The sequence below is a fragment of the Hipposideros armiger genome, unplaced genomic scaffold, assembly GCF_001890085.2.
Source record: "Hipposideros armiger isolate ML-2016 unplaced genomic scaffold, ASM189008v1 scaffold_238, whole genome shotgun sequence".
In the NCBI taxonomy this organism is placed as follows: domain Eukaryota; kingdom Metazoa; phylum Chordata; class Mammalia; order Chiroptera; family Hipposideridae; genus Hipposideros; species Hipposideros armiger.
Genome location: NW_017731588.1, coordinates 1,222,136 through 1,242,779, shown reverse-complemented (window position 1 = coordinate 1,242,779; position 20,644 = coordinate 1,222,136). Strand labels below are relative to the sequence as shown.

The following is a 20,644-nucleotide window of genomic DNA, read 5'->3' as shown; positions in this document are numbered from 1 at the left end:
AAAAAAAAAAAAAAAAAAAAAAAAAAGAAGAAAAAGAATACTGCTCTGTATATCATATCATAGGGGTAGCTGGACTTAGCTAGCTAAATTTGATATGAAAAAAAATTACCCTTGTTCCTCAAGCAAATTAATGTCTAACATGCTGTCTAAGGATTTTCTAAAGAGAACAGGGAAGAATGTTCTGCTATATAGTAACTACAAGGATCTACAAATAGGCCAGTGGCCTTGGCTATTGCAAACTGACACTTGCATTCTGCAAGGCACTCTGAATTTACAACTTCTTCTGAGGGCCATGGTGGTGCCAGATGAGTCCAAAGAACATCTGTCACAGGGTTTACTGGGAGATACAGAGCGGAGGAACTCTAGGAGGGGTTGGTACCTTTGGGACCATAGATTTTGTGACCACTGATGCTCATGAGATCAATTTTCATGTCGTTGACATCAAGTGGGATTTTTCCAACAGCCTGGGCTGCATCCGTATGGAAATAAACCTTTCTGGAACTGCAGATCCGCCCTGAGGAAACAACAGAGGAAAAGAACCATAGCACAGTGTTGGGAAGTCACCTGGCAGTGGTCTCACAGGGTACCATGAGCTCTAAGGTCAAACTGCATCTGACATTAGCCTCTAGCCACATAGTAAATTACTTCTCTCTCTCAGCTCTAGCTTCCTTGACTAGAACAAGAAAGAGGAAGTTCAAAGCACCAAATCCAAACACGCTTGGATACTGAGATGCATAAGACTCTTCTTACCAGGCCTTTCAAGAATTAAGTTAACTTTTAGATCCCTTTTGATTTAAAAGAGGCAAAGATGAACAGATTCATTTGCTAATGTACCAGATTCATTTGCTAATGTAACTAAGAGGTTATAGGAGTCTGGCTCTAAGGGAGCATAACAAAGAGATGTTCTAAAAAGTGAAAAAAATCAAAGAGGGAGAGAAAAAAAAGAGAAGTTCCTTCTGTTTTGTTTACTATTTTGTGTACTGCACCTACTACAGTAAAATAAAAAGAACATAAAAGGTACTAGACTTGGATGCAAATACTGGCTCTGCCACTTGCAATATGTTCTTGAAGAAGGAACTGAAGCCTTCTTTCCCCAGAATTCTCTTACTGTAGTCTATCTATCAAGTGTTACAGTTCCTGGTCTACTCCTACTCAGATGAATCTCAGGGTTGGGCAAGCATCAGGGGCCACCCATGATACTCACCTATTTCCTCAATGGGCTGCTTCACTCCAATCTCATTGTTCACAGTCATGACTGAGACCAGGCTGGTATCGGGTTGGATGGCAGCCTCTAGTTCCTAAGAATATCAGGAGTAAGTAGACTGCATAGTACCACCAAGTTCTCCCTAGCTTACAATAGAATGTAGGCAAGCTTAGTCTTGAGAATGGGCCTTTCACAACACACCTATCAGAATGGTTTAAATAAAAATAGTGACAACACAAAATGCTGGTGGGGCTGCAAACAAACTGGATCATTCATACACTACTTGTGGGAACGGAAAATGGTACAGTCATGCTGGAGAACACTTTGGCAGTTTTTGTTCTTTATAAAATTCGTGAACAAAAAAAGTGTGTTGTAATAAATCAGTGACCAAAAGTAACCTCCCAGGGTGATCTGATCATAAATTCCTAACTGGTCAGGTCATGGTGGTTAGTCATGCCCAGGCCTATAACATTTTTAAGTAAAAGGTTTATCTTCCCCTTAAGCAAACCCTGTCCTGTTCTTGTGTATCCAGGTTATCACACCTTTGAAAAGCCAAAGTAATCCTTTTTCAGACCCCAGGAGGCCTTACCACCCCAAGGGAGCACATAATCTTTTTAACTATCCTGTAATCCAATCATAGAGATTTAGGTGTCTTGCTTTCTCCTACCTTCATGTAATCTTCCATGCTTTCCTCCTTAATTCCAAATGTATAAAAGAAACTGAAAAACTGTCCTTCTCCAGAGTATTTGAGATCTTGCTTCCCGATATGTGGTCAGTTTGGCTTCAAATAAACTCATAAAAATTCTCTACAGGTTTGGATGTTCTTACAGAGACAAACTCAACATGAAATCACCATATGATCCAGTAGTTATACTCCTGGGCATTTATCTCAGGGAAATGAAAACTCTCACTACTTTCATTCAACTTTGTACTAGAAGTTCTTGCCAGGACAATTAAGCAATAAAAAGAAATAAAAGGCTTCCAGGTTGGAAAGCAAGAAGTAAAATTATCTCTATTTGCACATGACAGGGTTCTGTATACAAATTGCATCTTAGGATTTGTTTAGGGATGCGAGTATCCAAAATCTGGTGGACAAAATGCTTGGAGTCACTACCCAAAATGGACATATAAGGATATGGGCCAAAAATGGAAATATTCTTCTAAAAACCTACACCTCCTCTTTAGAGGCATGAGAGACATCAGTGTAGGGGAGGAGGCCAGAGCTTTGCTATGGTGAGTATGAGCCCCTGGCATCCTGCACATATGCCCAGTGGCTCCCATAAAAACCAGGAAGCACCAACAACAGCCTCCAGATAAAAAGGAAGATGACACACACTCAGTGGGAACATACTTTTGATATCTCTCTTCCAGGCCTATTTCTCTAAGTCCCACCCCTTCAAGCTCCAGCTGAGGCTGAACAGATAGATTCACAGCCTGAAGATACGCTCCTCAAATTTTTTCCCCTCCTGCCAAGAGCCACTCCTACCTTCAGGTCGATGATCCCACTTTTCTTCACTGGGAGGTAGGTGACCTGAAAGCCCTCAGCTTCCAATGAACGGCAAGAGTCCAAGACACATTTGTGTTCTGTCTGGGTGGTGATCAAGTGCTTTTTCCGTGACCTATAGAACCTGGCCACCCCCTAGAAATTAGTAGTGGAGGAAGGAAGAAGAATATACTCAGATAGACAGCAATGACTTCACTCCCACTTGTAAAGGTAAAGTAGGCAAGGGTGCTATGCTCCAACATCAATCTTCCAACACCAACTGGGTGTCCTACAAATCAATTTAGTTCGGATGCTAACTACCCAGAGTTAGCGCAAATCCCACAGATTAAGGGATTCAGTCCCACGAGACTGCCCCCACTTCAAATGCCAGCTGCAAGGCCTGGGTGTCACAAGCCACCAACTCATACTTCTGCCCAGCTGGCTACAAATTCAGGGCTTCTCACAGGCCCCTGAAGTTCAGTAATTCACTAGGGCTCATACGGGCCAAATAAAGGGGCTTTTTCACTGTAAAAATCCTGTTTTCTTTTTCCTAATGTTTTGGCATTGTAGCCCTTTGGTTATCTAATCAGTTTGTTAATCATAAATAATAGACTGTTTTTAACCTAAATCATAGAAAGTTCCTACCCCTGCTCTAGACAATTACCGTAAGATTTGTGATTCATACTTGTTGATTGTAATCATTGAAACCTAATGTTCTTTCCTAACCCGCTGCGGGCCCAGCTCCTGGACAATTAAGGTCACCTGAATAACCGGTTAAATGACCACAGGCTCCATAGAGCCATCACGTAGCCACCTTATATCAATAGCTTTGAGCTCTGCTTTTTCAGCCAAACACTTTTAAAATCTATATTTTTCCTCACTGTATCCTTGGGGATACAAACAATACCCCAACAAGATTCCAGCGTGAGCTCCCAGGTGGAACACGGTCTTCCAGGCAAATTTCGAGACCCCCGCCTTTCATCTAAGATCAGGCAGTGCAAGAGTTTCATGAGTCCCCCAATAGGTAGGGACAGCTCTACGCCCCTGCTCAGCAGGAAGCAGATACAGAAGAAAAAAACCTCCTGTCCCTCAACTTCCCAGAGATCTTATGGGGATTACGTCTCTCAAGGGGAAAACAAGGCAGGCAGTTAAGAGATAGACATCAGGTCTCTACATTCCTACATGTCCAACAATACAACCGCCCAGAGGACTTCCCCCCTTTACCCAAAACTCCCCTTTTTCACTATAATTATCTGCTTCTATGAGGAAACAAATGGGCACAAAATACCCAACTAGCTTAAACCAGTCACTCACACCTGCGTAGTAAGGGCCACCACGACCTTCATTTCACCTGGGCCTCATTATACCGTCACTACAATATCATACATATGCCCAGAAGTTCATTAACATCATTGTAACAGACTGAATAATGGGAAGAAACATGCACAGTCTAAAAAGATGAGGTAACAGGGCTGGCCGAGTGGCGCGTTGGTTAAGAGCTGGCTTGGGACGCCAGTGCTGAGCAGCAGGGCCCCGGTTCGGATCCCACATGAGGGCCAGTGACGCTGCGCCCTCTACAGCTAAGATGGTGAACAGTATGACCTGGAGCTGGGCTGCAGCCCCTGCTGCAGTGGGCTGCCATAAGCTACCATGTGTGGCTGGAAGCCAGCATGAGCGGCCAGCAGCTGGTGTGTGAGCTGCCAAGAGCCGCTGTGAGCGGCTGTCCAGTGGCCAGCGACCGATCTGCCTCAGCCAGGAAGAGCGCAATGATAATACCAACATGGGCTAGTGAAGCAAAGTCCTCCACAACCAGATTGAAGAACAAAGGACAGCAACTTGTCTGTTCCCCTTCCCCAATTCCCCAGCGCTGTTCCCCTCCCCCAATTCCCCAATAAAATCTTTAAAATAAAATAAAATAAAAAGATGAGGTAATAGCCTCTTGTCAATCACAGGTACCAATCAAGTGGTCTTATACCTAGAAAGAACAGCCCATTCTAGAGAAAGAAGGGATAAAACTCCAAGTCCTAGACAGTCAGCGCCTTTTGAGCTTCCTTTGTTCGGCCTGCTCCTAACTCTTTGACGTGTACTTTCTTTTCTAATAATGGCCCTTGAGCCATTCTCTACTGCTCGGGCCCACTCCTATTTCTTTGGAGTGTACTGTCCTTTCTAATAAACTGCTTTTTCACTACTTTACTTCAGTGTCTCGTTCAATTTTTGCTTGAAACACCAAGAACCTGGACACCTTGCTGAGAAGAGCCTGCTCTCCAGTAACAGAACAACTTCCAGAACTCACTGAAAGCGATGTATACTTATGATTAGAGTTTTATTATAAAGAATACAACTCAGGAACAGCCAAATGGAAGAGATACACAGGGAGAGGGCTGGAGTAGAGAGGGGCACAAGAGCTTCCTTCCATGCCCTCTCCTCCTGGAATCTAGGCATACCACCTTCTCAGCACACCCATGAGTTCACCAACTTGGAATCTCCTCCGAGCCTTGCTGTGCAGAGTTTTTATGGAGTTTCATTACATAGGCATTGGCCTCATGACTGAACTCAATCTCCAGCCCCACTCTCTTCCCCAGAGAGGAGTAGAGATGAAACTTCCAATCCTCTAATCACATGGTTGATCTTTTTAGAGTAACTAGCCTGTCCCTTGAAACTAAGGGCCCAGCATGAATCACCTCATTACCATAAACTCAGGTAAGGTCCAAAGGGGCTTGTTTTGAATAACAAAAGACAATCTTAATATTCAGGGAACTCCAAGGGTCTCTGAAGCTGTTCTGTGCCCGTAACAAAGAACAAAGACCAAATATATTCATAGGTGGAAAAGGGAACATGCCTATCCTTGCATGCCAAGCAAAAGCCTCTCTCTTTTATTTCTATTTAAATAGCAAAACATGCAAATATGGTGACACTGACACCCAAAGCTGGCAGTGTAGAAGTGAACAGACACTTATTCCTTGCTAATGGCATGTTTATGCTATAACTCTTCAGAAAATTATTTAGAAAGACAATCTTAAAAGCTGTATTCACATTCTTTAACTGTGATTCTTCCTTTGGAGTTTACCTTAGGGAAATATTTCAAAAGCTAGATGAAGCTACTATAGAGACAAAATATGCTATAGTTACATTTATAATCCTTTAAAAAATGGAAAGATTAAACACATCCAACGAGAGAAATTAATAGTAAAATGAATATTGTGATAACACAACTCCATAAAACAGAATGTAGTTATATTAAAAATAATGGAGCTTGAGATGGAAGTACATAGGATATGCTATTAATGGTTACAGAAGAATAAATATGGCATGCTACGATTTGTGAAAATATGAAAATCAAATTCATACGTTTGCATAATTCTTTTTGTGGAACAATACTGAACAGAATCGGTGTGAATTAACTTTGCAGAGCAGGACTCAGGGTCAGAATAGTGGAGGAAGAAGAGGAAGACTTACGCTCTGTTTTAAACTTTTCTATATGGTTAAAAAAAATCTTGGGGCTGGTTGAGTGGCTCAGTCGGTTAAGAGCACAAGCTCTGAGCAACAGGGCTGCCAGTTCGATTCCCACTAAGATTGAACACGGCACCTTTAGCTGAACAGCTGCGAGCTGCCCACAGGCGGCTGGATGGCGACTGGACTTGGAGCTGAGCTAGCTGCACCCTCCACAACTAAGATTAAAGGACAACCTAGCTGTTCCCCTTCCCCAATTCCTCAATAAAATCTTAAAAAAAAAAAAAATCTTTACACAAATGCATTAATTACTTTTTAAAAATTAAAAGAAATAAAATGTGCAACCCCATCCCAGCAGAGCTTATAACAGAGTACTGCTTTAAAAGCAGAATATAAAACTAATTTGGCCAAAATTATAATTACATAAAAACTGAATGTTCTCAAGGACAAGGAACATAAAGGTAAAGCATTTAAAAGTTGCCTGCCTCTCCTATCTCATTTACCACAGTGTGAAATGCTCTAACAGCAGATAGATATCTACGCTACCCATCCAGGAGACTAAAGGGGGCTTCGTCACAACTATTCTTTTTTTTTAATTTAGGTGAGCCATCCTGCCACCTTTTGGCAACTCAGTGGCAGCTCAGCTCAGGCCAGGCATCAAACCGCTGTTGCTCAGAGCTCAAACTCTTGAGCGAGCTCTTAACCAACTGAGCCACTCGGCTGGCCCAATCACAACTATTCTTAGCAATCCTTGTCCTCTAGGTTTGGGATCTGTATAGACTTTCAAAACAAACATTTTCAAAGTTTTGAAATCATCCCCATCTTTGGAGGGTCCTCCACCCTGGCTCTGTGGTCTTTGTAGTCCAAAGGAGGGATGCTTTCCTGTTAACAGCATCAGGCAGACTGCTGATGGTTCTGGAGCCTGTCAGGCCTCCTACACTCAGGCAAAGGTCAGAAGAAAACAATACTGGCAACACAGTTGAGAGATAACACTGAGAAGGGGTGAAGCCAGAGCTGAATCTGCAGCAGCCCACAATTTATCAGAGCCTGGGCATTTACTCAAATGATCCTGGCAACCAGGCCCAATCAAAGGTGATTATGTCCTATGAAACACCAACACGAGAGTGGAATTTCTTAAGTACCAAAGATCTGTATGTCCCAAGGACGTTGTGATTGATCCAGAATGGGTGACTAACTGATGCCTGCAGAGGTAACCACAGCGACCAGTACTTGAAAATGGGACATCTAAAGAAACAGGAGGAACTTGTTGCAAACAGATCTGAAAGAAAAAAAAGGCAAGGCTGAGAGGAGGGCAGCCCTGAAATTATATACATAAGGGTGGAGCTAAGAAACATGCCCAATTACAAGTGCATTCTGGACTTCATCATGAGTAGATCAAAAGGATGGGAGAAAGGGTTGAGTCACCATTATCCAATCTCTTAAGTAGCTGCCGTCCAAAAAACCAAGTGCTTAATGGTCCAAGAGCCACCTTCTTTCCTATCCAACTACCTTACTGAACTCAGTTCATTAGGAACAAAAACTTTAGAGTAGATTGCAAAGGGAGAAGGAAGCAACAAATCAGAAAGAGTGTGTGTGTGTGTCTTCTCTTCACAATAGGGCTCCGAAATACATATGTGAGCCCAAATGATTGAAGGACATTATCTCCCAAGTCAGGAAAGCCCAGATACACCCTCTGGTTCCTTCTCTTACCTTAATTGCTATGTTGTTGGATTCAGTAGCACCACTAGTGAAAACAATCTCACGGGGATCAGCTCCAATGAGGGATGCTACTTGCTGCAAGCCAAGAAACAGAGATAAGTAACATCAGTTCCCCAGGCAAGTACTGGGCTTCAGGACACAGCTAGGACAGAGCTCACGAGAAAGAAGAGTTCCACTGCATTCTATCAACTGCCTAAAAAGCTTACATCCCAGATCCCAGGCTTTTTTCCAGCCCAATACAAAATAATAATAATAATAGTAATAATAATAATAATAATAATAATGTTGTTTTTAAAAAAGCACTACTGAGTTCTTCATACAGAGGGTGCCAAAAAAACGTATACATATTTTCAGAAAGGAAAACTGTATTAAAATTGTAATACTCAATATACACCGATAACAAAAGATGAATACAAGTCACATTTGACTTCTGCAATTACAAGAGGTGCTCAAAATGGTTACCATCAGCATCCAGACACTTCTGATGATGGCAAACTACTGTTTGAGCAACGTTGACCAAAGTGTCCACTTGTATACATTTTTTTGGTACCCCTGGTATATAGATGTTGGGTTAATAAACACATCGCTAACATTGTCTCGTTTAATCCACCCAATAATAATCCTTGGGAGTCAGAACTATTACATGTCATTTGCAATGTGAGGAAACTGAGGCTTAGAGAAATTAGATAACTTGCCAAAGGTCATTTAGCTAGGAAATATGGAGACTAATTAAATGACTTGAGAGGGACTCCCAAGTTCTGCTCTCTGAATCTCTTTCTGAAAGAGCCATAAACCATTTCTACCTCCACCCAGACCTAACAAGAAGGAAAAGCCTCCCACAGGCCCTGACACAGCACCTATAAACTCTGTACTAACCTGGCGAGCATGTTCCATGGCTGACTCACTCTCCCATCCATAAGCATGTGTCCGGGAGTGTGGGTTCCCATAGTAGTTGACTAGGTAAGGGAGCATGGCATCAAGCACCCGAGGGTCCTGAGCATAACAGAAATAGATCAGTCTCCTTAAGCTATAGTTAACTCAGGCCCAACTCCATCCCCTCAGAGCTGCCTCAACACACTCCCAACCTTTCAGACACTGCCTAGATTAGGCCTCAAACATTCTTCCAGCACCCCAGGTACTAATCAAATATAAGCCTAATATACTTCCACTCCCAATCCATCTTTTATTTTTATTTTTATTTTTTAAGATTTTATTGGGGAATCAGGGAAGGAGACCAGACAAGTTGCAGTCATTTTGTTCTTCAGTCTAGTCATGGAGGATGTCGCTTCACTGGTCCACGTTGGTACTATCCTTGCGCTCTTCCTGGGTGAGGCAGTTGCTTGCCAGTCATTGGATGGCTGCTCACGGTGTCTCGGGGCAGCCCAGCTCCAGGTTGAGCTGTTGTTCACCATCTTTGCTGTAGAGGGCGCAGCGTCACTGGCCCTCATGTGGGATCCGAACCAGGAACCTGATACTCAGAGCTGGCGTCCCAAGCCAACTTCTAACCAATGAGCCACTCGGTCAGACCCCAATCCATCTTCAATCAGACTATTCTACTATCTCTCCAGGTAATCTACAACATTGCCTTGTTCTGACAGCCATTTCTGTACATTGTCACTTTTACGATATAATTCCTATAAACAAATAGCCTCGGCAAAAGCTGCTCCTCCATCCTTACCAAAGGAGTTGTAGCTTGCACATCCATATACAGAGGTCGCAGCATTGACTCCACCTCCGGAGCAGTGGCTGTATCTGAGGAAACAGCAGACTGGGAAGCATGGTCTGCAACTGACAAAACAAAAAGTGCAAGGGAGTGGCCAAGTGAGAGCAGATGCAACTATGGACACAGGGTATCCAAGACAGCAGAAAGTAAAAACTGGATGCAGATGAGATAAGTTAAGGCATGCTGGAGTTGAATCTCAATGGAAAAGGAAAAATAACATCAGAGGATTTGAGCAAATTGTAAAAGGATGTAAGGGACAAAGACGGGGTTCTTGGAGGGGGATGTATGTTGGGACAATATTCAAATCGCGTCGTTGAGAGTGGGGAGGACTCTGAATGGGCAAAGCCATTTAGAAGAAATGGGGAGAAAGAGTAGGAAGATCTCCTTCAAAAGTTACTGGCTGGACGACTAGCATCTCTAAAAGTCTGCCAGGAGAGGTCTGAAGACCGAGCCTCCAAGGCTCTGAAGGCCTGCGGGGTAAGATCTAAGGTGGGCGCGGCGAAGTCAACGGTTCAGAAGGCCGACCTGAGAAAATTTGAGAGGTGCAGCCAAGGGAAAAAGGGTCAGAGGGTGTGGGCAGCGGGCGGAAGAGGGTGGCTCCGTTATATTCAGATACTCAGCGGAGGAGAAAGGTCCGCGCTTCCAGATAGGGGGGCAGTGAGTGGGAACCGGAGCGTACCGCGCAGGCGCAGACCCCGAGTGGGCGCCTCCGGTCTCAGCCCGGGAGCGGCGGGCATTGCCGCGGCCACCCGCCTCCAAGTAGTTCGCAGTAGCATGGTCCTGATGGCACAGCCCCTCGCCCCAAGCAGCTGCAATCCTCAGCTGCAGACTCCCGGAAGTATTGCTCAGCGCCCCGGAAGAGATTCCTAGGTCCACGAGCGCGCCCCGCCTCGCGTTCCGTGTGAGACGTAGAGCTGAGCGACCGAGGCCGCGAGCGAGGTGAGGTGGGGGCTCGCGGGTCGGAACTCTAAGAGGGTGATGGAGTCGGACTACGCGCTGATTTTCCTTCCCGTACTGCCCCAAACCCTTGGGCCCGCTCCCCACCCCGCTTCCTCTGTTCCACCCCCTTGCTCTCGGGCTGTCGGCTAGGCCTTCATTTCCCTAACCCTCGAACCCCGCAGATGCCGGTGGCCGTGGGTCCCTACGGACAGTCCCAGCCTAGCTGCTTCGACCGTGTGAAGATGGGCTTTGTGATGGGTTGCGCCGTGGGCATGGCGGCCGGGGCGCTCTTCGGCACCTTTTCCTGTCTCAGGTGAGGGGCGCGGGTGGTGACCTCGGCGAATTACCGGGCCTTCCCGCCCATTGCATTCGGCCTGCATCCTGAACAGACTACCTTGTTACATTCCCTCGCTGCCCTCTTAAGCAGCGAGACAGACTTCCTAACCACCTTCAGTCTGGAAGGACAGGTTGGAAGCCTTGGTGCTTGAGAATGTGAGCTGACTCAACCTCTCTGGCCTTACTCGTTCTGTAACCTTAGGCAAATTGAGCCTGGGTTTCCGCAGGTGTAGAATGAGGTCAGTAACATGGACCTCAGACTTGCAAGGATCAAATCAGAGCACGCTTAGCACAGAACTTGGCACATGTTAAGTGCTCAGTTAGTGGATACTACTACTGTCGCTATCTGTATTTACATTTACGCTCAGTGGGACTAACTTGTTGAGCAATTTCACTGCACTGGGAACAGGATGTAGAAATGAAGCAGATAAAACTCTACACCCTGTCATTTTCACATGTAGTAAACTGGAATATTCCCCTTTCCAGATTGTAAATTACCATTTACTGACCACTTACTGTGGTAATCACTGTTAAATGCTTTAGCACAACAATCCTGTGAATGTTACCCTTATTTTATACTTGACACAAACTGTAAAATGACTCGTGATTGCTTTGACACTAGGAAACCGTCTAAGACAGCTGTCTTCATTGGATCATATATACCCTGGCGGTAAAATCATAACAAAAAACTGGTTTAACTGTCCATGACCTTTACACTGCATTTGATTCCTCCAACAAACTGAAGGCAGTTGACTTGACATTCATCAGGAGGATCCCTCTGGTCCCTTTTCAACTAGTCATTACGCACCCCAAGTGGGAAGGGATGATGTCACGCCAGATTTCTGGAGTGCTTTATTCATTATTAGAAGTATACATTGAAAAGGGGCAGTTAATGCCCTTTTAATGCATCTCCCTTTACAGTATTCTTGTTCCCAATTGGCCCCATCTTGGTTTCCTCTTCTCCCAGGATCGGAATGCGGGGTCGGGAGCTGATGGGCGGCATCGGGAAAACCATGATGCAGAGTGGCGGCACCTTTGGCACATTCATGGCTATTGGGATGGGCATCCGATGCTAATCAGGGCAATGGTTGTCCACATCTACTCCCTCCCATCAATCTCAGCCCATGTACAGTAATAAAGACTTTGAGTAGTCTGAATGTGGAGGCATTATTTTCTCTTCTCTATTATCCAGCTTGGTTAAGAGATCTTCTGAAGTGGGCTGAGTACGTTTGTCAATTTCAGTAGGTCTGTAATCTGTTAAATCCAGTTAAAAAATTTTGCATGCCTATAACTTTTCATAGATTCTAGTAAACCCTTATTCCTTTAATGTTGATGCTATTATCACTGTTTTAAAGGTGAAAAACTGAAGCTCGATTGCCTCAAGATCACAATGCAAAAGTGGGTATTAACATGTCTTATTTCCAATGCTGTTGTTCGTCTGAAAACTGTCCAGCTATAGCTGCTGGCTTGAACAGATAAATTATTCACTGTGAAACAAAACCAAGCCATCAGACACTTGTAGCTTCTCAACTGAGTCAATCTTAGATGACATTCTAACCAGCCATTAATGACGATGTAAATTGTATCAACTGATTCACATCTCCCACAAAATTGGCTTGGTAAAATAGGTTTAGTACTGACTCAAGTGCCCCTCACCTGGTCAGGACCCACAGAGCCCTTGATTTTACTATAAACTGCATTGCCCCTTAAGTTACCAAAATAAAAAAAACGTGTTACAGAACTGATTACCTGAAGGATTTCACTCAGAATGCCAATTTGAACTATTTTCTATGCCTCACATTAGTTAACAAACTTACTTTGATCATTTACAACCCAAACTTTTTATTCAGTGGTGTGGTGAGCTAAATTTAAAACAAGATTAAATACCTATGGCCACCTTTGCTGACCCAGGTCCCTGGAAAAGAAAATAACCTGATAGGACTTGATTCAAGAATGAAAAATTTAGGGCTGGCCAAGCGGCTCAGTTGGTTAAGAGGGTGAACTCTGAGCAACAGGGTCGCCGGTTCGATTCCCACATGGGCCAGTGAGCTGCACAGGTGGCAGGATGGCTCAGCTGGTGAGAGCACCTACTCCTAACAAGGTTGCCTGTTGACTCCCAAATGGGATGGTGGGCTACACCCACCAGCAACTAAGATTGAACATGGCACCTTGGGCTGAGTGGTTGTGAGCTGCCGATGGGCGGCTGGATGGCGACTGGACTTGGGAGCTGAGCTAGCAGCACCCTCTACAACTAAGATTGAAGGACAATAACTCGGCTGTTCCCTTTCCCCAGGACTGTTCCCCTTCCCCAGTTCCCTAATAAAAAAAAAGTAAAAAAATTTGTGGCGATACTTGGGAAAGAAAACTTGTGCCTCAATTCTAACCAATATAATAAAACAGAAATAAGAGGTAAGCAAATATCTCAAGGTAATCATTCCGATACAAAGGTTCAACCTAGACAGAACTTGAAGCTGAGTTCAGAGTATAAATGGTGAAGGCTAAGTACCCAAGTCAAGTTAAAGCTAAAAACAAAATCCCATAATAAAGTTATAAATCCAATTAAATATTTGGGTAACCAGTCTGAACTTAGACCATTTTTTGTTTGGTATTTACTTTTTAAATAGTAAAGCATTTTGCCACTAAGATGTCCAGACAACACAGGAGAGAATACCCAGGTTTAATGCTGGGTAAATCTGTTTAGTTTTCTTACTGGTAAATCCCAGTTTTGATAACATCCTAAATATAGTGCTAAGATATATAGTGATATACAGCAATGTATAGGAACAACTTGAGGGCAAATTTATCCAGATTCTGTATGGAATGAAGAGGCGAACACCAAATAGCTACAAAAGGAACTACCTACCACCTTACTTTCAAGTTTCTATGACTTTAAAACATTTCAAAAATGAAGATTTCTTGTGGCCTTTTTAAGAGAATTTTATTTGAGTGGTTCTTACAAAGATTGTTGCAATATGAAAGTCATTTGTTTGATAGAAATATCAAGCTGTCTTGTCAAACACACTGAAGTAACCCAAAAATATATTTCAGAGCTCACAGAGCTTAAAAAGAGCAAAGATTATATGCAACCAGACAAAACCTATTTCTGCATTTCCTAGTTCTTGCTCAGACTGCTTTGCTCACCAGACTCACTAAACATCTTGAGGAAATGCAGGGATCATTTTGTTTGGAATCTTAGACACACTAGAACACATATTTACAAAGAAACTTTTACAGATACATTAATTCAAAAGATACCATCCAGAAATGTAATTTTGAAATATTTTCTTGCCAATTGATCAGAGTGCAAGATGAGATGTTAATCAAACAGCCCTTCAGCTGTCTTGAATTTCCATTCACTAATGTGTATTCCAGAAACCTCTGCTACACCATTAGCCAAATATCAACATTAGTGAAATGTGAAATGTAACTGCTGTGTAAAAAGTTAGGCTTCTGAAACATTAAAAACATTACATCCCTGTCTGCCTTTTTACATTAAGATGCACATTTGTTCCCCTAGAGCTATTCCTATAGATCCGTAATGTAATTGTCTACATGTATATTTAAAAGGCAGAACAAGAGAACAGCTTTGTATACAGTGGGATTTGCTAGTTAGGGAGAATGAGCACACTGCATTCCTGTTAACATTTTTATTTTTCCAAGGTAACAGGAATTGTATACAAATGACAGTAGACCCTTGCCTCTTTATTTTTATCTAAATAAAAGATAACTCAAGATGAATTCTCAAGAAAGAAAAAAAGCTATGTACATAAGGGGCTATATCTTCCTTCATCGTCTACTTGGAACCAGTAGTTGTGTTGCTGTCATAGAATCGGGAAAGAGGTTGTGATAAGTTGGAAGAGGTACATATGCTGCTGTTATCATTTTACCTGTTGAAAGAAACAGATATGTGTAGTTTAACATCTCCACTCAGATTAATTAGACCCTTAATAATAATCACTCAGAAAAAAAGATCAAACTCACCAGCAAACCACCTGCCATGCAATGCATTTACAGCAGCAATGGCTGCAGCAATTGATGGGCATTTCACATATACATTGCCCTAAAATACAACAAAATAAATGTAAGGACATTGTGATATATAACATGGATTCAAATAGGTTTATTAACATCGCCTGTAGAAAAACTCACTTCTCTCACTATTGAATTGTTTCACTAGCTAATATGCAGAGCTACAATTTTATTAAAAATGTTTTATTCTCCCAAAGACTTGCCCTGGTCTACTTTTTCTCTATAATTTGGAAACTGCCGAAGAACGAATCAAGATACCAGGATTTCATGGCAAGATAACACTAACCAGCAACACTGCTAATGGCCTGGTGTAATATTAGTTATTTTTCAAAGTATCTTTATTTTACAAGGCATATATTTAGCTGGTATGTTAAAACTTCTTTTGGAAAAAAAATATCTAAGGAAAGAAAGTAATTATAATGTGACCCAAGTATCTGTGAAGATTAAGACAAAAAGACAACATCCTATCTTTGTTTATTAAAAACATCAAAATACCTGAGCTGAATTTTTGTCAACATAAATATGAATAACTCCTCCATGTTTATTACATTCTTCAATCACATCATCCTTAATCTCTGTATCCCATCCAACTTCTTCTTCTCTGTAAGACAGTATAAAGCAGTAAGTAAGACAGTCTAATAAATATTATTAGACACTGCAGAAACTTACAAAATGTTATGTATATTCTCATTTGTATAAAATTTTCTAAAATACGCATTCTTTTCATTTAAAAACTCATCAGTAGGGCACTGGAGGAAATCAAATAAAATTAAGATATAAAAAATTTCTAACAAGCTTATAATTTTTTTTAGCACTAACATTCATCTTTCAAATGATACTTATACCAACAGTTTATCACCATTTTATAGACAAAGCTAACAATACAAGGCTTTCTATTGTAAACCATGAACTAATAAATGCAAACAGCATGTTATAAATTATTAAAGTTATTGTATGAAAAATGTTTCATCAACTATAATGGTTGATTTATCAAATTACCTGAACAAAAAACCCAATACTTATATTAGAATATATTATAAGCACGATTTATAAAACCCAATACTTATATTAGAATATATTATAAGCATGATTTATAAAACCAACAAGATGTGGACTGATTAATGAATGGCATTCTAAAATCACTGACTAGGCAGAAAAGAAATACTTCTAATTCACAGCAAATACTAATCAAAAGAAAACCTGAGAAGATATTTTTCTTCTATTAGAAGAAATAAGCTTAAAATTTCAAAGCCAAGAACTGGTAAAAGAGTAAAATGGTGATTGAAATAAATACTAATAGAAACGTCATACAAAACTACTTGGATATAAATGGAAAACAAAAATGTATAGCTTTTCATTCAACTCCCATCTTATAGACACAGCCAAAGGAAATAAATAGAAATGTCCATTAAAATTGTGCTAAGAGAATCAGGTATCCCATTTTAGCTGCCAGAAAACTGAGGCAACATATTTGAAATAATTGATCTTGAAAAAGTTGAGTTTGATTTTTAGAAGGGTAAACTTTCCATGCAACCCAAATTCAACTACACAAATATCAATACAAATCAATCCAGAAAGGCAAAGGATAAGAGGATCAAAATTGTTTGAACTATGAAATATATTGAAACACCTTTAGTGTTAGTTTAGTAAAGTTAAACATTAAAGCTTTCACAATATACCCTTCATTTTTTTTTTTTAGCTGAGCCATCATCCTGCCACCTGTTGGCAGCTCAGCTCGGGCCGGGCATTGAACCGACAATATACCCTTTTGAACTTCACCAAAGTCTATTACTTACGTTTGAGGGTTAAACATGTTAGAAAGTTGAAAACATTGTGTTGCAAGAGGTTGAACAGAGGCAGCTGCAGCTAAAGCTGACGCTAAAAAAGAGAGAGAGAAATTAGTTTCATGGAAAAGGCATTAGAATAAAACAGAAAAAACAGTAAACCCAAAGCCTGAAATTCACTAGGGTAGTCAAGTCAGCCACTTCACTAATTTATCTTATTTAACAATGTGATCAAAGTAGGCAATGGTAGCCCATTTTATTATATAATAGTTGCCAGAAAACCAAGGCAACGTATTTGAAATAGCTGATCTTGAGAAAAGTTGGGAGTTTTATTTTTAGAAGGGTAATTAAATTTTACATGCAACTAAAATGCAATTACACAAATATCAATACAAATCAATCCAGAAAGGCAAAGGATAAAATGTAAGGATAATTTTGTAGGGCTGCTGGAGTTTATACCATGAGAAGCAGGGGATGATGAAAATACATCTTTAAAATGCAAAATAATTCTATACCCTATTGTATTTCCTAGGTTTCTGCCCATGAATATAGTTATTCAAAAAAATATATAAACATTATAATAAGGTTAAGTTTTTAAAATAAGATGCATAAAACCATCCAAGGATTTGAGATTTAATATCCTAGGATTATAAATCCTATTACAAAATCAAATTAGTATTTTAGAAATTAGGTCTGTTTTAGCATAAGAAACACTAAAAAGAATAGACTATGTAATTATTCACTATTAAAAATAATAAACTGAACAGTGTTAATATTTAGGAGCAACATTTAAAACTCATGTTGATTTTAAGCTTGACGTGAGCATTTTCCAATACAGCTGCTCCGTTGTTTTTATGTAATTTACAAAACATTACCAGTAGCTATTACAACTCACTCACCGTAATCAAAACATTTGACCAAATTTCATTCCAATACATAACAACAAACAAAGCTAAGGATAAAAGTGCATTAGAAATTATGGTAATTAAACGGTCACCCAAGGAAGTATCAGAAATAATCTGCTGAATAAAAATTATGGCTATGCATGAAATACATAAAAAATGACTGTTTCTGACAGAATTACAAATACTTTTTGCTTATTTTTCACTTCAATAGTTTTCTTTCATAAAGCTTTACATTAAAATAAAAAGTTAAACTAAAAGATGTCAAATTTTATTGAGGAAAGTTAACGATGCAACTGTGCTTGTTACAATTAAAAAATGAAGTCCACTGTGTACCTTTATTTAAACATATGGAAGTATGCTTGAAAAAAAAACTAGGTCATTACAAAACAACTGACTTTATTTTTCCACTTTCTCAAATTAACTATGATAATATACTATGAATACAGAAAAATATTTAAAATATGTATTATAGAAATATTCCGGATCAACCTAGATAAATGCAGAACACAATGAATTCAGCATAGAAATATAGTTAAGAGGAAAATCCACTAGTTCTTTTTAAAATGTTAGGAAAAAAAGATTGACTACAATTGTCCCATTTGCTGGAAAAATCACACATTTAATCCTGACTCTCAAGTAACATGAAGACCTTTCTCATATAGAATCAATGACTAAGTATACCCTATAAAAGATGGATACTGATTTTGTTCAATAGCAAATTGCTCTATCAAATGGCAGGTATTTATATAGCAATTAAAAACAAGAAAAAAAATCACTATAAATTGTTTCAATCTCTCAAATCTGCATGCAATTTAGGCTAGGTAATTTTCTTATTTCTTGGTACTGCTGGAGTTAAGAGTCAGTTTTTCCTAATCTTATATTAAGTTCACAGACTCTTATGTTCTGAAAGATTTGTCTATTAAAATGACAAATTTCATTTCTGACTTCTATATAAAACTTACAATCAAAACACAAAAATAAGCATACAAGGCTGAAAATAATTCTAAGCTAAAGCAAAATAAAGCACACATTTTAATGTTTTATCTATCAACTCTAAGATTTTAGATTAGGCCTTCTAAAACATACATTACCAGATAGCTTACTGTACACATAACCACTATGTGATTCTGCCAAAATTGGGTCCAAAATACAAACTACAATAAATGTAATAAATATAAACAACTATGTCTTGCTACACTTATATCTATTTCAAAGACAAATAAAAAACTCAACTCACCTTCAGTCTGTTGGGAAAGTCTTGTTTGCAAATCTATAACAAAAGAGAATTCTACAGCTCAGTGCAGGAACAATGAAGAGCCTCAACTAACAGGGTAAATGTCAGGAAAGCTTTAATAAAAGAGGACTACAGTAGCAGGGTTTATCAAAATGAACTTATAGTAAAACCTGGCAGCCAAACCTCCTTCCCCATTCCTCATTGACAAGGCTTTGGGGCCTTCTTATTTCCTCCTATCCTAGGAAACTTACTTATGCCTCTCTCCTTCCTATTCCTAGTACTCTTTCACATCTCAAACGTATTCCACTATACTACTCTGCACATGGGAATAATGGGAAATGGGGAAAGGGAAGCACACCGGTCAGAAAATACATGAAAACCCTGATCTTGAGAATTCAATTCCAAGTACTTGGGATATTCAATCTATTTATTTTTCTATCAGTGGCAATAAGCATTTTAAACTTTCAAAAGTTTATTAAAAAAAACAGTAATCCCTGCAATAGTACACATCAAACAGCTGTAAACACTTTCACTAATCTACCAAGTTCAGTAGTAGGAATATCACTACTGGGTAAGTCACCATTCTAACTATATGTATACAGTATATCATTTTTTAAGTTCCTTTAAGATTCAAATCGTCAAGTCCAGCCCAGAAGGTGACAGTTTTTATTGGGGTCTGGTTTCATGGCCAATCTGGAAATTAAATGAGGCAGGAAAAATCTAATTAGGTTTACCATAATCTATGAAGAAAATTTAAGCATCTGGTCAGTATTAAAAATAAACAGAATGGGGTTTTGTACCAATGTATTTTTTTCATATAATCATCAACATTTCTACACTGCAAAGCAAGTTAAATGAAAGCTGCTAGTAAGTGAAAACGGCAGCAAGCCTGAACAGTAAAGAAAATGCCAGTGTTGAAAAGCTATCTGCAAGTTCAAAACTTACAGAAATATACAATATAGAAATTGTTTAGATTCAGTACCTAATTTTCATTAGCATGTGATTCAAATGCAACACTTTATTACCATCTGGGTTTCTTGCTGAGTACTGAAAATGATTATAAAACATGGGCAAAAATGAAAAGGGATCTACAGCCCAGCTTATATTGGGATATAAGTATACCTTGGTCCTAGGTGCTCAAAATTGGCATCTCAGGGAGTTGAAGAAATGTAACTGGTGTATACTGAAGGAACTTGAAGATATCACCATAGGAAGATTGTCAATAAATTTTAAATTATAACAAAATTTGTTTTTTCCTAAAATGGGAAAAATGTATAGATATCAGAAATCCATGCTGTTCTAAGTGTATATAAATCCCTACCAAAATCTCAAAAGTTGTAAAGTTAGAAAACAAAGCATGGGTTTCATAAAAGTAAAGATCCTATCTTAGGATCTTAATAAAAATGTAGATATAGTGATGACCTGTTCTTCATTTCAAAAAAATAGCTTTAAAAAACTCAGGGGACAAGAGCCTCAATCACATTAACACTTAGTAATTTGTGTAATTTCAACAAGGAATGTATGAAGTTTTAATAATGACTATCTGGAGAAAAATATCCAGTTACATAAATATTTACCTAAAAATTGAGTGACTATTAATTCAGCAATACAATTTATGGGACGTGTAAGAAAATCAAACTTTAAATCATGTCAATGAACACTAACAAAGGGAAATATAACAAATACACAGATAATTAAAAGTCTATTTTCAGCAACCCATGTGGACATTTAGAATTTTAGTTGATCACAATAACAAGCTACACAGTGAATGTGCCCAGGGAGTTGTAGTCATGTATCATGCATCACAGGAGAAATAATGGCTATAGGTAGTAACACTA

At 39.7% G+C, this 20,644-nt stretch overlaps 3 protein-coding genes across 10 annotated transcripts in view; 1 reads left to right on the top strand and 2 right to left on the bottom strand.

Moving 5' to 3' along the window:
• Nucleotides 1-10,444, bottom strand: part of NFS1 (NFS1 cysteine desulfurase) — an 18,387-nt gene extending 7,943 nt beyond the window's left edge. Inside the window, exons 1-7 of the mRNA XM_019655326.1 lie at nt 10,259-10,444; nt 9,535-9,644; nt 8,733-8,849; nt 7,848-7,931; nt 2,691-2,843; nt 1,205-1,298; nt 380-514 (exon numbers count right to left, since the gene is read on the bottom strand). Of these exons, the coding sequence (XP_019510871.1) occupies nt 380-514; nt 1,205-1,298; nt 2,691-2,843; nt 7,848-7,931; nt 8,733-8,849; nt 9,535-9,644; nt 10,259-10,355 (790 nt within the window). The 5' untranslated portion in view covers nt 10,356-10,444. The remainder of the gene's footprint in view (nt 1-379; nt 515-1,204; nt 1,299-2,690; nt 2,844-7,847; nt 7,932-8,732; nt 8,850-9,534; nt 9,645-10,258) is intronic.
• ROMO1 (reactive oxygen species modulator 1) lies at nt 10,427-12,011 on the top strand. Its single transcript, XM_019655327.1, has 3 exons — nt 10,427-10,518; nt 10,701-10,831; nt 11,822-12,011. Exons 2-3 carry the CDS (start codon nt 10,701-10,703, stop codon nt 11,928-11,930), a joined length of 240 nt encoding a protein of 79 aa, XP_019510872.1. The 5' UTR covers nt 10,427-10,518; the 3' UTR covers nt 11,931-12,011.
• A 1,764-nt stretch (nt 12,012-13,775) lies between these two features.
• RBM39 (RNA binding motif protein 39) overlaps nt 13,776-20,644 on the bottom strand; it is a 56,054-nt gene continuing 49,185 nt past the window's right edge. For 6 of the 8 annotated variants that reach the window (XM_019655231.1, XM_019655229.1, XM_019655230.1 and 3 more), the window contains 5 exons: nt 18,810-18,860; nt 16,680-16,761; nt 15,379-15,484; nt 14,836-14,914; nt 13,776-14,741 (listed from right to left, as the gene is read on the bottom strand). In XM_019655231.1, the coding sequence (XP_019510776.1) occupies nt 14,641-14,741; nt 14,836-14,914; nt 15,379-15,484; nt 16,680-16,761; nt 18,810-18,860 (419 nt within the window). In that variant the 3' untranslated portion in view covers nt 13,776-14,640. The remainder of the gene's footprint in view (nt 14,742-14,835; nt 14,915-15,378; nt 15,485-16,679; nt 16,762-18,809; nt 18,861-20,644) is intronic. The other 2 variants (XM_019655225.1, XM_019655228.1) reach the window with 1 other exon arrangement.

Coding starts and splice junctions, on each gene's coding strand:
- ROMO1 (XM_019655327.1), top strand. CDS start 10,701: ATGCCGGTGGCCGTGGGTCCCTACGGACAGTCCCAGCCTAGCTGCTTC. Junction 10,832..11,821: donor GGCACCTTTTCCTGTCTCAG/GTGAGGGGCGCG, acceptor CTCTTCTCCCAG/GATCGGAATGCGGGGTCGGG.